Genomic DNA, 14,219 nt, shown 5'->3' with positions numbered 1-14,219 from the left:
CATGGCATGATCAGTTTATTTCTCTTTATTTACTCAGGCCATGTGGGCACTATCGGTAAGGCCATCCCATGTTACCCTTTGAACTGAGTGGCGTGCCCAGCCAGGTAAGGTACAGCCACACTGCAGTGGGTCTGGAGTCACCTGGAGGCCGGACCAGGGTAAGGATGGCAGATTCAAAGTTTAAAAGGGACACTAGTGAACCAGATAGGATCATACAAAAACAATTGTCATGGCGACCATTTCGGAGACTGACCACATATCCCAGATTTACTGCCTGGATTTTAGAGTCCATCAGCTGCTGTGGTGGGATTTGAACCCACGTCCCCAGAGCACTAGCCTGGGTCTCTCAATTACAGGTCTGGTCAAATTACCTCGGCAACGCCGTCGCCCTCTAACTCAGATTCCAATTTCATTCTCCTCTTGTATCCTTGGAATCCTCAGCACCCAAGTGTCTGTTGATCACATGGTAAAGAATTCCGAACTCCACCACCCGTAACAGGGAAAACCGATTCTCATCTCAGTCTGAAATGGCCATTCCTTATTCTGACCTTGAGATGCCCCCACCCATCTGATTTCCCAGCCCCTTGTGGGGAGCAATGTTTTCCCAGCAACGTCCCAGTAAGGCCTCTCAGGGATCTTATCGAAGAGCTGGCTTCTCGAATGTCACGGCCCCAGTCAGTATACTCACTTCAAACCAGGCAGGTCTTTCACGCTGACTGTGATTTCACTGGCTTCCGGGCACAGTTTCTCCACCACCTCCAACGCTCCCCAGAACGACTTATTCTGCCCCAGGAATGTTTTCTTAACTGTGGAAAAACACAGAATGGACAACACTAAAACACTGGCGGGAAAAAAAAAAATCAGAAAAAAAAAACTTTAGGGGAGAAAGAAACAAAAAGTTTAGACAAAGCCATGGACAGTCGTCTACTTTAACAGAACCAGAGATAAAACCATCACAACTTCACAAGGGCTCTCGGGAAAATCAGGTCTAAACACAATCAAAGGATTGGTCGGAGTGAGATGGAACATTAAGCAACAATGTGAACCTCGGTCTACAGTATGACAGCTTGAAGCATTGAGGGGTCAGGAATCTCTGCACCGTGGGTTTGACAGTAGGTTTAACAATGACCCCAGCACCAGCACCTAGTTCATTTCTAATCGTGATACAGGATTTCTCCAGGCAATCCAATTCATTGCAGATGTTGAGGAGTTGTTATAGGTTCAGACAGAGCAGGGAGAGGCCATTCAGCCTATTGCAGCTGTGCTGGCCTCTTCAAAAAGAGCTATACAGTCCATCCTAGCCTGCACCCCAGTCGCTCCCTACAACCCCAGCTCATGTCACCCCTCCAAAATATTAGTCAGATTCCTTCTTGGAAATTCCTATTGAAACTGCTTCTTCAGTCTTTCGGGCAGCATGTCCCAGACCACAACAGCTCGCGGTTTTGGAAACAAAGTCAGTGCTTCCTCCTGCTTCTTTTCTTGCTGATCTTCAGCGTCCCTCTGGTACCTGCCAGCCCAGCCATTGCAAAAACCTTTATTTCCTCTGTTAATGATAAGTGTCGTAGCCCAAGGATGGGGGATTTCAAGACTCGGGGCACATTTTTAAGATAAGGAGGAGAGAGATTTAAAAGGGACATGGGAGGCAAACTTTTTTTTTATACAGAGAGTGGTTCATATGTGGAATGAACTTCCAGAGGAAGTGGTGGATGTGGAGACAGTTACAACATTTAAAATTTGGATAAGTTCATGAACAGGAAAGGTTTGGAGGGACATGGATCAGGAGCAGAAAGGTAGGACTAGTTTGGTTTGCGATTATATTTGGCATGGACTGGTTGAACCAAAGGGTCTGTTTCTGTGCTGTATGACTATGATTCTATAAATACCTCGATCAAACCTCCCCTTAGCCATCTCTGCTCAGAGGCAAACAATCCCAGCTTCCCCAGTGTCTGTGCAGAGAGAACCCTGCTCACAAGCACTTCCTCTTGTTATTTTAGCTTCCAGTTTTTCAGTTGACAATACTGAAGGTGCATGCTGTGCTTGATGATATTTTATTGGAGTTTAACATTAAGATAAAACAACGCCCAGCCTAAAGCACAAACCAACCAGCGTCAAAATGGGTGGAAACCTTAATCAATTTTTAAAAGTTCTCACCCACGGGTACAAATCCCCCCCAGGGTCTCTCTATCCCCATAATCATCTTCAGGTCACAACCATCTGAACTCTCTGCCCTCCCTCCTCCCAAACACTGGCCTCTCAAGTTTCCTCAATTTCCCTTGCTCCATCGCCAGGGGATAAGCCCTCATCTTCCTGGAACAATACACTCTTACAATTCCCTCCTACAAACCTTCCCACCTCTCGCTCCTTCCTTAAGACATTCCTTTAAAAATACCTCGCTCTGTGACCACCCTTTTGGGAATCTTTACAAAAGCTTCGTCAAGGTCAAATGCAGTTTAGTCATTATTCCTGTGAACACTTTAGGACAGATTACATAAAGTTAGAGTGTTTTTACAGCATGGTAAAAAGCCATTCAGCCCATCAGGTTGGTTATAGCCAAGAAGCATCCAACTATTCTCATTCCATTTCCCAGCTCCTGACCCATAGCCTTATATCCTTTGTCACTCACTCAGATATTTTTTCAATGTCTTGTCGGATTCTGCATCTACCATTCTCTTAGGCAGTGAGTTCCAGATAACCTCCATCCTCTGAGGAAAAAGACCCTTTTTCCCCAAATCCCTTTCTTACCCCAAACCTGCACCCCCTGGTTATTGACTGCTCTAAAGGGGAAACGTTTCTCCCTAACAATCCTGTTCACGCCTCTCACCTCCATCATAGAGTCAGAGATGTACAGCATGGAAACAGACCCTTCGGTCCAACCCGTCCACGCCGACAAGATATCCCAACCCAATCTAGTCCCATCTGCCAGCACCCGGCCCATATCCCTCCAAACCCTTCCTATTCATATACTCATCCAGATGCCTCTTAAATGTTGCAATTGTACCAGCCTCCACCACTTCCTCCGGCAGCTCATTCCATACACACACCACCCTCTGTATGAAAAAGTTGCCCCTTAGGTTTCTTTTATATCTTTCCCCTCTCACCCTAAACCTATGCCCCTCTAGTTCTGGACTCCCCCACTTCAGGGAAAGGACTATGTCTATTCACCCTATCCATGCCCCTCATAATTTTGTAAACCTCTAAGGTCACCCCTCAACCTCCGACGCTCCAGGGAAAACAGCCCCAGCCTGTTCAGCCTCTCCCTATAGCTCAAATCCTCCAACCCTGGCAACATCCTTGTAAATCTTTTCTGAATCCTTTCAAGTTTCACAACATCTTTCCGACAGGAAGATCAGGATAGCATGCAATATTCCAAAAATGTAACCTAACCAACATCCTGTACAGCTGCAGCGTAACCTCCCAACTCTTGTATTCAATGCCCTAACCAATAAAGGAAAGCATACCAAACGCCTTCTTCAGTATTCTATCTATGCAACTCTACTTTCATGGAACTATGAACTGCGCTCCAAGGTCTCCTTGTTCAGCAACACTCCCCAGGACCTTACCGTTAAGTGTATAAGTCCTGCTCCGATTTGCCTTTCCAAAATGCAGCACCTCGCATTTATCCAAATTGAACTCCATCTGCCACCCCTCAGCCCACTGGCCCATCTGATCAAGATCCCATTGTACTCTGAGGTAACCTTCTTCACTGTCCACTTTTGGTGGACAATTTTCATCTCCAATTTTAGTGTCATCTGCAAACTACGAACTCTACCTCCTACGTTCACATCCAAATCATAATCAGTTCCCTCCCCTCACCCTTAGCCTCCTCTCCTTGAGGGAAAACACCCCCAGTCTCTCATCGACACAGTTGTTGGACAATGTACAGATATAACTTTAACCTTCTCCTGTGATTACCTGCCCATTCTACAACTCACCAGATCTTCCTAACATCAAAGAAATCAATCCCCCAGCCCCAGGATTGAGAATCCCAGCTCACCCAGTACAGACCTGAACTACCCTGCTCACACAGGAGTTGAATTATTCAAAGGTTCTTTCATTAATAATCACAATGCTGTATAACTGATGTTTATTTCGTCAAACACATTAGAGACACCTAAACTAGTTTTGTGCAGTATCCATCCTCACCCATTCCTTCTAGATCCCCCTGGGCCCAGCACGGAAACAGACCCTTCAGCCCAGCATCTCCATGCTGACCAGGTTTCCTGAAGTGAACGAGTCACATTCACTGGTGGTTTTTTAAATCTTCTTTATTTATTCACAGGATGAGGGTGTCGCTGGTTGAGCCAGCATTTATTACCCATCAGCCATATTGCTGTAGATCTGGAGTCACATGTAGGCCAGACCAGGTAAGGATGGCAGTTTCCTTCCCTGAAGGGCAATAGTGAATCAGATGGGGTTTTCCAACAATCAACAATGGATTGCTGGAATCCATGGTCATGGTTACACTCTTTTTCCAGATTTTTATTGAATTCAAATTCCTCCATCTCACGGCAGGATTTGAATCTGTGTCCCCAGAACATTCCCTGGGTCTCTGGATTAACAATCCAGCAATCGTACTGCTAGGCCACTGGATCCCCTGTTTGACTCTAACCCCTTCCTATCCATGTACACATCCAAATATTTTTAAAATGTGGTAACTATACCAGCCTGTGCCACTCCCTCCAGCAGCTCGATTAAAGCACACACCACCCTGTGCGTGAAAACAATGCTCTTCAGGTTCCTTTTATATCTTTCCCCTCTCACCTTAAAGCTATGCCCACTGGTTTTGGATTCCCCCAAATAGAAGAAAATGACCTTGGCAGTTCATCTTATCTATGTCCCTCACGATTTATAAACCTCTCCTGTGGTTGCGGTGATTTTCGGCGAGCTGGGAATTTGATTTGCAGACGTTTTGTCCCCTGTCCAGGGGACATCTTCGGTGCTTTGGAGCCCCCCGTGAAGCGCTGCTGTCCTGTAGCTTCTGGAATTTATTTGGTTCCGTTCCTGCTGCTTCCAGCTGTAGTTGTTCTTGTAGAGACCGGTACGTTGGGTCTAGGTCTATGTGTTTGTTGATAGGGTCTGTGAATGAGTGCCATGCTTCTAGAAATTCTCTGGCTGTCCTCTGTTTGGCTTGTCCTATGATCATTGTGTTGTCCCAGTCAAATTTGTGGTCCGTGTCATCTGTGTGTGGGGCTACTGGGGCCAGCTGGTCGTGGCGTTTAGTGGTTAGTTGTTGGTGTTCATGGATGCGGATTACTAGTCGTCTGCTGTTTGTCCTAGATAGTGTTTTGTGCAGTCTTTGCATGGAATCTTGTAAATTACATCAACCTTGCACGTTATGGGTATCAGGTCTTCTGTCCTGCTGAGTTATTGTCGGAGCGGGGCTGTCAGATTATGGGCTGTCACGAATCCCAGTGGGCGGAGAGGTCTGGAGCAGTTGTGAGACGTTTCTTATGTAAGGTAGCATGGCTAGTGAGTCAGGTCATGGCATGACCTTGTCGTGGTGTTTGTTAGGGATCTGCGGATGAGGTTGTGGGGATATCTGTTTTGCGAAGATTCTGTAGAGATGTTCTTCTTCTCTTTGTAGATCGGGTGTGCTGCAGTGTGTTGTAGCCCTCTTGAACAGGGCCCCTATGCAGCTTCTCTTGTGTGTGTTCAGGTGCTTGCTGCTGTAATCCAGGATCTGGTCGGTGTGTGCCGTCTTTCTGTACATTCTTGTAGTGCGTTCACTGCTGTGTTCTTCCTACCATCACACTCAGGAATAGGAGCTTATAAACCTCAAAAGGTCACCCATCAGCCTCTGAGGCTCCGGGAAAAACATTCAGTCTCCCCTTCTAACCCTCCAACCCTGACAACATCCTTGTCAATCTTTTCTGAACCTTTTCAAGTTCCACAACATCCTTCCTATAGCAGGGAGACCAGAATTGCAAACAATATTCCAAAAGTGGCCTAGCCAATGCCCTGTACAGCCGTAACATAACCTCCTAACTCCTGTACTCAATGCACTGACAGATGAAGGCAAGTATACCAAATGCCTTTTCCACCACCCTGTCTACCTGCAACACCACTTTCAAAGAACTATGTACCTGCACCCCTCGGTCTCGCTGTTCAACCACAATTCTGATGCCCTTTCTCCCTCCTCCCCTTCCTGACTGGTGAGATGAAGGAAGGCGTAGGGAGGAGGTCCCTGCTGTCAAAGGGAGCTGGAGCTGGGTGCAATGGGGACTGAACAGAAGCCAGCATCCCTGCTGAGTGTACTACAGCCTCCCAAGGACAGGAGCAGCCGCAGTTGTTATGATCAAGCACCACCCCCCGGACTAGAAACCCCCATTGCACTGAGCTGCCCAACCACCCCCCACTTCTCCCTCAGCTGGAGAGTAAGGGGATTGGGGGGGAAATCGGAGAGAGGTTTGAAATATCAGGACAGGTGTAGATAAAGCAAACCAGTTCCCTGTTAACGGAAGCTAAGGTTCTGGCAGAGATGGAAGGGGCTGAGAGGATGAGTATTTTTATCCCTACATGACAAGACCTGGGTGCCCACGAGGTAGACGTGGAGGAGTTGAAAGACATTAGCGGGAAGTGAATGTGTGGGGCTCAGGAGGATAAAGTAGTGAACGTGAAGGATTTGCTCTACAGAGAGCAAGACAGACCCTGATGGGCTAAATGTTCTCTTTGAGGTATAAAAGACTCCAACTAAACAAGCCTCTCAAACAAAATTCCTCCATCAACGCATTCACGTGTGGTTTATAAAATGGAGTTTAGGTTTGAGGCACGTCTTGCTGAAAGGGAGAATGTCTCCCCAAAGACAAGGCAAGCTGTGTGTGGACTGGAGTTACTCACCTTTAAGGCCATGTTTCAGGCAGTGTTCCATTACCACAAAGAACTGCTGCAGAGGGGCGTAGTCAGAATCCAGTGACCGTCCCAGGTTTAACGCCGATTCAATGAGACCCTTGATGCTGAGTTTTGCCATGTTCATCAAGTTCAACCGCTCAATCGCAATGGGATCTTTCGGGTCTGAAACAGATGATTTTTAAAAGTACATTAAACGTTTACACAAGGCAGCAGATAACAAGTAACATTAACCTAGAAAAACTAGACACTTTCATTCATGAAAGCACAATCATACTCACGTAAAATCTAAGTGAAAGCGGACACTGGAGATCTGAAATAAACACACAGAATGCCAGAGAAACTCAGCAAGTCTGGCAGCAGTGGAGAGGGACAGAGGTAATGTTTTGGGTCAGATAGGATTCCACTCCAGAGGCTTCACACCAGCAGCACCCTCACACTACAACCCCGACTTTGTCGCTGTTTAACAAGTCTTCCCTTAAATATATCAACACTATTTACCTCAATTACAGCTCACAGATGGGAGCTCCACTCCACAGACCAGGAAACATTAATCAACACCAGTGTCCAAGAGTCAGTGGTGAGGGAGTGCTGCGCTGTCCGAGGGTCAGTGCAGGGGGAGCACCGCCCCGTCCAAGGGTCAGCGTGAGCAAGCGATGTGCTGTCAGAGGGCCAGCGCTGAGGGGGCACTGCACTGTCAGAATCACATGTAGGCCTGACCAGGTAAGGATGACAGACTCCCTTCCCTAGACAGGACGTTGATGACTCAGGTGGGTCCTTATAACAATATGTTAATTGTGTGTTCCAGAATTTAATGAAGTAAATTGTTACATTTCACCACCTGCCATGATGAGATTTGAACCCAAATCCTCAGAACCTTAGCCTGGGGTTCAGGATTATTATTACCATGATACCGGCTGCTCCATTTGCTCCTTGTCATGTTCTCATTTCAGACTCCAGCATCTGTAGCACCTTGTTACTGTAATTAAAATGCAACACTTTTCCTCCAATTCAAGTCAACATGGCCATAAGCTCTGACTTCTCATTTCATTTTCATGAAGGTATTGTTTTGTGGAGAATAAATTACTTCAGTTCCTGACTGCTATGTGCACATCCATTACAACAGCTCTCAGAGAATGGAGTTAGCCAAAGGTTCAGGTTGTCTTTATCACTCAATCTCAAATCCCATAGGATTGGCTCCACTCCATCAGACAACAGCATTCAATCACCTTTGACACCCATTCCATCCACTGACACTCACTAGCAGCAGTGTGGGCTATCTACAGGATGCTCTGCAGAAACTCACCAAAGATCCTCACTCAGAACCTTCCAAATCACAGCCACTACCATGTAGAAGGACGAGGGCCACAGATAAACGAGAACACCACCCCCTGCAAGTTCCCCTCCAAACCACTCATCATCCTGACTTGGAAATATATCGCAGCTTCTTCAGTGTCACTGGGTTGAAATATTGGAATTCCTTCCCTAAGGATATTGTGGGTCTACCTACAGCACATGGACTAAGAAGGCAGCTCAACTCCACCTTCAAGGGGCAACTAGGGACTGGGCAATGAATGCTGATCCAGCTAGTGATGCCCACACTTTGCAGGTTAAAAGGTGGAAGAGGTGCACAGTACTGATTGGCCTACACTGTACGTAGGAGAAAGTGAGGTCTGCAGATGCTGGAGATCAGAGCTGAAAATGTGTTGCTGGAAAGGCGCAGGTCAGGCAGCATCCAAGGAGCAGGAGAATCGACGTTTCAGGCATAAGCCCTTCTTCAGGAAAACTGTACGTATGTTGGTAACACAGACATTTCTAAAAGGTCGATAGTCTATTTTGTTTCAGAGCTGCAATTTTTTTTATTCATTGAAAACCATAAGATGAACATACACACACAAACAGCGGCACACTTGCAAGCCCCCATCTGCCCTTCACAGGAGCCATCATATCCAACTCTTCCTGCACTGCCCTGCAACCAGAAATGTCCCGATTTGATTACAACAGTTCCCCTGTTTAAAAGTTACTATTGAATCTGCTTCCAGTGCCCTTTCAGACAGTGGGTCCCAGATCATAACAACAACAACAACAACAACTCACTATCGAAACCAACTCCCTCATCTCCCAACCTAGCTCTCAGTGCCAACATTTTTTTTTATTTGCTCCATTCAAACCCATCCAGATATTAAACACCTCCATTAAATCTCCCCATAATACAGGAGCCATTTGGCCAATTGAGCTAGCTCTCCCTTCAATATAATCATCTTCAAATTCACCCTCACCATCCTTTGTACACGCTGTGATGCCAAACAAGACTGGCCAGTACTTGGGGTAGGCTCCCTACTACTATTCTCCTTGCCAAAGTCTGAAGGGCCAAGTGGTAGGGGAAAGTTACAAGTGAGTAGTAAAGAGAAGAGGACTTTGAATTAAACAAAATTATGGTTAAATCAATTTGAAACAACTTACCTTATTGAGGGAGGCATTGTAACAAAGACTAAGAAGAACTAACACACAGATCCAACCCCTTTGGGACCCAATGACTGGCATTTCCTTATGATGTCATCAGATTGGGTGGAGCTTGATGTTGAAGGCAGGACTGACCCCTTCAGAATTGTTACTTCATACAACACCCTTAACCCTTGGTTCCCTCAGAGACCAAATCCTGTTGACCTCGTCCTTCAATATATTCAAGGATGAAGCATCCACACCCTGTGGGAATACAGGATTCCAAAGATTCACAACTCACAAAGAGAAGACATTTATGGGCGGGACCATGGCTCAGTGGTTAGCGCTGCTGCCTCATAGCACCAGGAACCCGGGTTCAATTCCCGCCTCAGGCAACTGTTTGTGTGGAGTTTGCACATTCTCCCAGTGTTTGCGTGGGTTCCTCCAGGTGCTCCGGTTTCCTCCCACAGTCCAAAGGTTAGGTGAACTAGCCATGCTAATTTGCCCATAGTGTTCAGGGATGTATAGGTTAGGTGCATTAGTCAGGGGTAAGTATAAGATAATAGGGTAGGGGGAATGGATCTGGGTGGGTTACTCTTCAGAGGGTGGATTGTTGGGCTGAAGGGCCTAATTCTAATTTCTTCTCACTGTCTCTGCTGGAAGGAGACTTGCCCGATCCCTCAGTTAATTCAGGTTCCCCCAAACTCTGGCACATTGCCGTATGTCTCCATCAGAAAGACTGCAACATTATAAAGACCAGTGAGCAACATCGAATCGAGGGAAAAGCTAGAAACACTGAAAGCTGTAAGAGATGAACACCGGTTCAAAACCACGGTTTCTTCACTCACCAATAAAAAAAGGCGAGAAAACAGGGACCCTCAACTTTTTAAGCAATATTTCCCAGCGATGGAGGGCAGAAAGAAACATGACACAATCTGCTTGATCACAAACTGAGGGATAGAAGTGGAGTGAGAAGACAGAACACTGGCACCTTCAAGTGACCCATTCATTACAGTCAGAGTGTTATCTATAAATGGAACAGCGCTGAGTTAAATGCAGGAGAATGGCAACGAGTAAAACACTCAGAGAGACAGTGTGGACACAACGGGCTGAATGGCCTTCTCCTGTAATTTAATCAGGACATAAATGAATGCCAGAACACCCCCTGAGGGGGTGAATGGACTCCTCTTGCTCCCAAGATCAAACTGGTTCAAATTAACATTTCTAGTTGTTGCGGAAACAGAGCCGGTTCGATCATCCATCATGTCCCTCTGGGTCCTGACTCATATCCAGTAGCTGCCATCATCCAAGGTACAAACACAAGCGCCTTGACCTCATAAGCAACAACCCGCACCAGCTACCTGAGTGAGTCTACCCTTGACTAGAACGAGGGCTGAGGACAGTGAATCATTCAGAGGCTTCCGATATTTCTCCATTAAAAGGATTTACTAATAGATGCAAGAAAGAATTACATAAATATTCCATGCTACAGGTCAGCTGCCCTCCATTCTGAAATATGTAACACAGGAGGCCATTCGGCCCAGAATGCCTGTGACAGTTCCTTGAAGGTGCTGTCCAAAATACTCCCACTTTCCCCACTGTCCATAGTCAAATCCAGTTTATTTATTGTTAAGTGCAGTGTGCTGCTGTCATTTGGAATTTGCTGTCTAAAGAGGCAGTGGAAGCAGATTCATTTACGTTGCGTATTCATTTATTGCATGTGGGTATCACTGCCTGGGCCAGCGTTTATTACCCCATCCCTAGTTGCCCTTGAGAAGGTGGGGGTGAGCTGCCTTCTTGAACCACTGCAGGTAGACCCACAATGCCCCTAGGGAGGGGATCCCAGGATTCTGACCCAGTGACAGTGAAGGAACGGCGATATATTTCCAAGTCAGGATGCGGTTCAGGAAGGTAGCTCATCATCACCTCCTCCAGGGGCAATTATGCACAGGAAACAAAGGTTGGCTCAGTCAGCAACATGCACCTTCTCATGTTAACTACGTTGAGAAGAAACCGGTTTCCATTGCCCCCTCAGACGCCAAATTCCAGACCACCATCACCACAACTCGCTGCATTAAAAAAGCAGCTCGGCTAAGGCTCTTTAACAATCTGTTACCTCTGCTTAGTGACCCTAAAGTCTGTGGAAATAGTCTCTCCTTCATTTATGGAGCTGTGACTCCCTCATCATTATCTGGAAACACAATTAAACCTAATCTCCAAATCCTGGGTTTTTAAAACCTCAGGTTGTTTTAATCCATGTCATCCACCCACTCTGAAGTCGTTGTTCCAAAATGCCTGGAAAAACAGCAGCGTTCTGGTAGGTTCTAAACTCTGCTGACATCATGTGTTTCTAAGGGACTGTTGCCACGATAATTAGCGCTTCAAAATTAATACTTACTGTTTGATCAAAAGGATTGCTTTCACTGCAAACGCCTACAACAACAAAACTTGCATTTATATGGCACTTTTACAGACCTGTCCAGGAAAGCACAGATAGGGATTTACTGGTTAAACAGCCACTTCTTGTCTTGTAGCATTAATTAATCCCTTGTTCAACGTGCAGATCGATCCTGCTGGCCATAAGACCAGATGATATAGAGTAGAATTAGGCCATTCAATCATGGCTGATACGTTTCTCAACCCCATTCTCCTGCTTTCTCCCTGTTACCCTTGAACCCCTTACTAAACAAGGACCTGTCTGTCTTAAACACACTCAACGACTTGGCAACCATTGCCCTCTGTGACAATGAGTTCCACACAGTCACCCTACTCTGGCTCAAGAAATTCCTCCTCATCTCAGTTCTAAAACATCCTCCCTTCACTCTGAGGCTGTCCCCTCAGGTCCTAGCCAGTGGAAACTCTTCTGCATGTCCACTCTCTCCAGGTCTCTCAGGATTCTGTCAGTTTCAATTAGATATCCGCCCCCCCATCCCTCCAAAACTCCATTAAGTACAGACCCAGGGTCCTCAACCCCTCCTCTTATCCCTGGGATCATTCTTGTAAACCCCCTCTAGACACCCTCCAACACAAGCACATCCTTCCTTAGATACAGGACCCAAAACTGCTCACAATATTCCAAATGCAGTCTAACCAGTGCCTTATACAGCCTCAGCAGTACATCCCCACTCTTGTATTCTGGTGCTCTTGACATGAATGCTAATATTGCATTTGCCTTCTGAACCTGCCTGTTAACCTGAAGAGAATGCTGAACTCGACCCCCGCCCCCACCCCCAAGTCCCTCTGTGCTTCAGATTTCTGAAGCCTTTCCCCATTTGGAAAATAGTCTATGCCTTGTTCTTCCATAACCAATATAACTTCATTTCTCCAGCTTCCTTCCCAAATAATCCACCCTGATCACCTCAAGCAGCCCCAGTCGTACCAAATTCCACATTCTCATCGGTCTGTGTTTCTCGAATTCTTGGCAGGATTCATTTGATATTGCCTTTTCGTCTCTCTTTTTGAATTTGAGATAAAACTGGATTTGTTCAGTCAAATTTTCTCACAGCTCATGCAAGGCTAAACATAACTGGTTTGAGTATTAACCTTCCCTAATTAACCGCAAACATTAGAGATCACAGCAGTATGCAGCTAACAGAATCCTAGGGCAGTATGTAGAACAGTTAGCAGTTTGTACAACAGGTGATGGTCTGTATCTAGATGTGGTTTAACTGTCAAAGATTTTCCTCTGATAAGTGGCAATCTCAGCCTGAGTGAGGGGGTTAAATTTAAAACTGCCAATCTTTTTTAAAAAGCTAAAATGAGAAGTGCAGAAATACTTGAAAATCTCCCAAGCATAACTCGCAGGCACGGTTCACTGGAGAGGCGTTACATTTCAGCAATGCAGAATGCATCTGACATACATTGAACAGAAAAGTAGATCTAAACCACCAGTGAAAAATGACAGCTCGATGCACCCAAATTAACAGCAAAATCATTTTTCTGCAGCTGGTTACATCTTGGCATTGAAACAGGTTCAGAGACAGAGTGTGCAGCGTCTTGCAGAATACAGAGCTGGGATCTTTGTGCTCCTAAAAGCAACATGAAAAACTGGGAAAGGTATAACAAAGACTCCAGGGACAAGGGCAAACGTGAGGTGGTCTTGACCCACATGGAAAACAGGCGAGGCTGGGGCTCTTTTCCCACAAAAGGGAAGACTGAGCGGTGAACTGGCAGAGGACTGCAAATCCAGAACAGGGAAGATGGAAAGGTTTCCACTTGGGGAGCGGACCAGTAGTAGTGAACAGCAATCCCAAATAAATCCACTTGGAAATTCAGGAGAGACCCCTTCTCCAGAGAGCAGAGAAATTGTGGAACAGTCTCCCACAGGGAGTGGTTAAAGTAGTTACAAAGAGGGAGACAGGGAACGACGTGTTGAACAGGGATGTCAGGTGGTGTGTCTGGAGCTAATAGCTCAAGACGATTTAAGGAGCCAAAATGGTGGACGGAAAATATATGAGAGAGAGAGCGACAGAAAAGAATCTAATCATAATCTAATAAAAAACATGAGAAAAAGGAGAGAGTGCATGAGAGAATAAAAAGATAGAAAAGGGGAGAGAGAGAGAACGTGAGTGCACAAAAGAGAGGAACAGTATACAAGAGGAAAAAAAAGAGAATGAGAGAAGATACAGTGCATGAGAGAAAGAAAGAGAACGCGAGAGAAAAAAGGAGAGAAAGGGGAGGGGAGAGACTGAGAACGCGAAAGCAAAAGAGAGAAAGAGTGCATGAGAAAAAGAGAGAATGCGAAAGAAAAAAACAGAATACAACAGAGAAAAGGAGAGCGAGATAGCGCTTCAGAGAGAGAGAGAAAAAAAGAAATCATGAAAGAAAAAAGAGCAAGTGCAAGACTGAGAAAACAAGGAAGGAAGAGAGAGCAGACCCTCTGGTGGGATAGTCTCGAATGAGGGGCAGAACCTTACAAGGGCAGTGACAGC

General features: G+C 45.9%; 1 protein-coding gene and 1 long non-coding RNA gene across 6 annotated transcripts in view; one reads left to right on the top strand and one right to left on the bottom strand.

Annotated features, from left to right (window-relative positions):
* The window catches only part of LOC148139888 (uncharacterized), a 132,338-nt gene that overhangs the window by 9,970 nt on the left and 108,149 nt on the right, over positions 1-14,219 (top strand). Inside the window, exon 2 of the long non-coding RNA XR_015753300.1 lies at positions 7,359-7,569. This is a non-coding gene — a long non-coding RNA (uncharacterized LOC148139888). The remainder of the gene's footprint in view (positions 1-7,358; positions 7,570-14,219) is intronic.
* LOC122539525 (protein RUFY3) overlaps positions 1-14,219 on the bottom strand; it is a 70,853-nt gene that overhangs the window by 36,810 nt on the left and 19,824 nt on the right. For all 5 annotated transcript variants that reach the window (XM_043674475.2, XM_043674479.2, XM_043674476.2 and 2 more), the window contains 2 exons: positions 6,838-7,011; positions 689-806 (listed from right to left, as the gene is read on the bottom strand). In XM_043674475.2, the coding sequence (XP_043530410.2) occupies positions 689-806; positions 6,838-7,011 (292 nt within the window). The remainder of the gene's footprint in view (positions 1-688; positions 807-6,837; positions 7,012-14,219) is intronic.

Source organism: Chiloscyllium plagiosum, unplaced genomic scaffold (genome assembly GCF_037043375.1).
Source record: "Chiloscyllium plagiosum isolate Xiang-an unplaced genomic scaffold, Cpla_swu_hap1 HiC_scaffold_36, whole genome shotgun sequence".
Lineage (NCBI taxonomy): Eukaryota > Metazoa > Chordata > Chondrichthyes > Orectolobiformes > Hemiscylliidae > Chiloscyllium > Chiloscyllium plagiosum.
The sequence above is the reverse complement of the archived record's forward strand: the minus strand, read 5'-3'. Positions and strand labels throughout refer to the sequence as shown.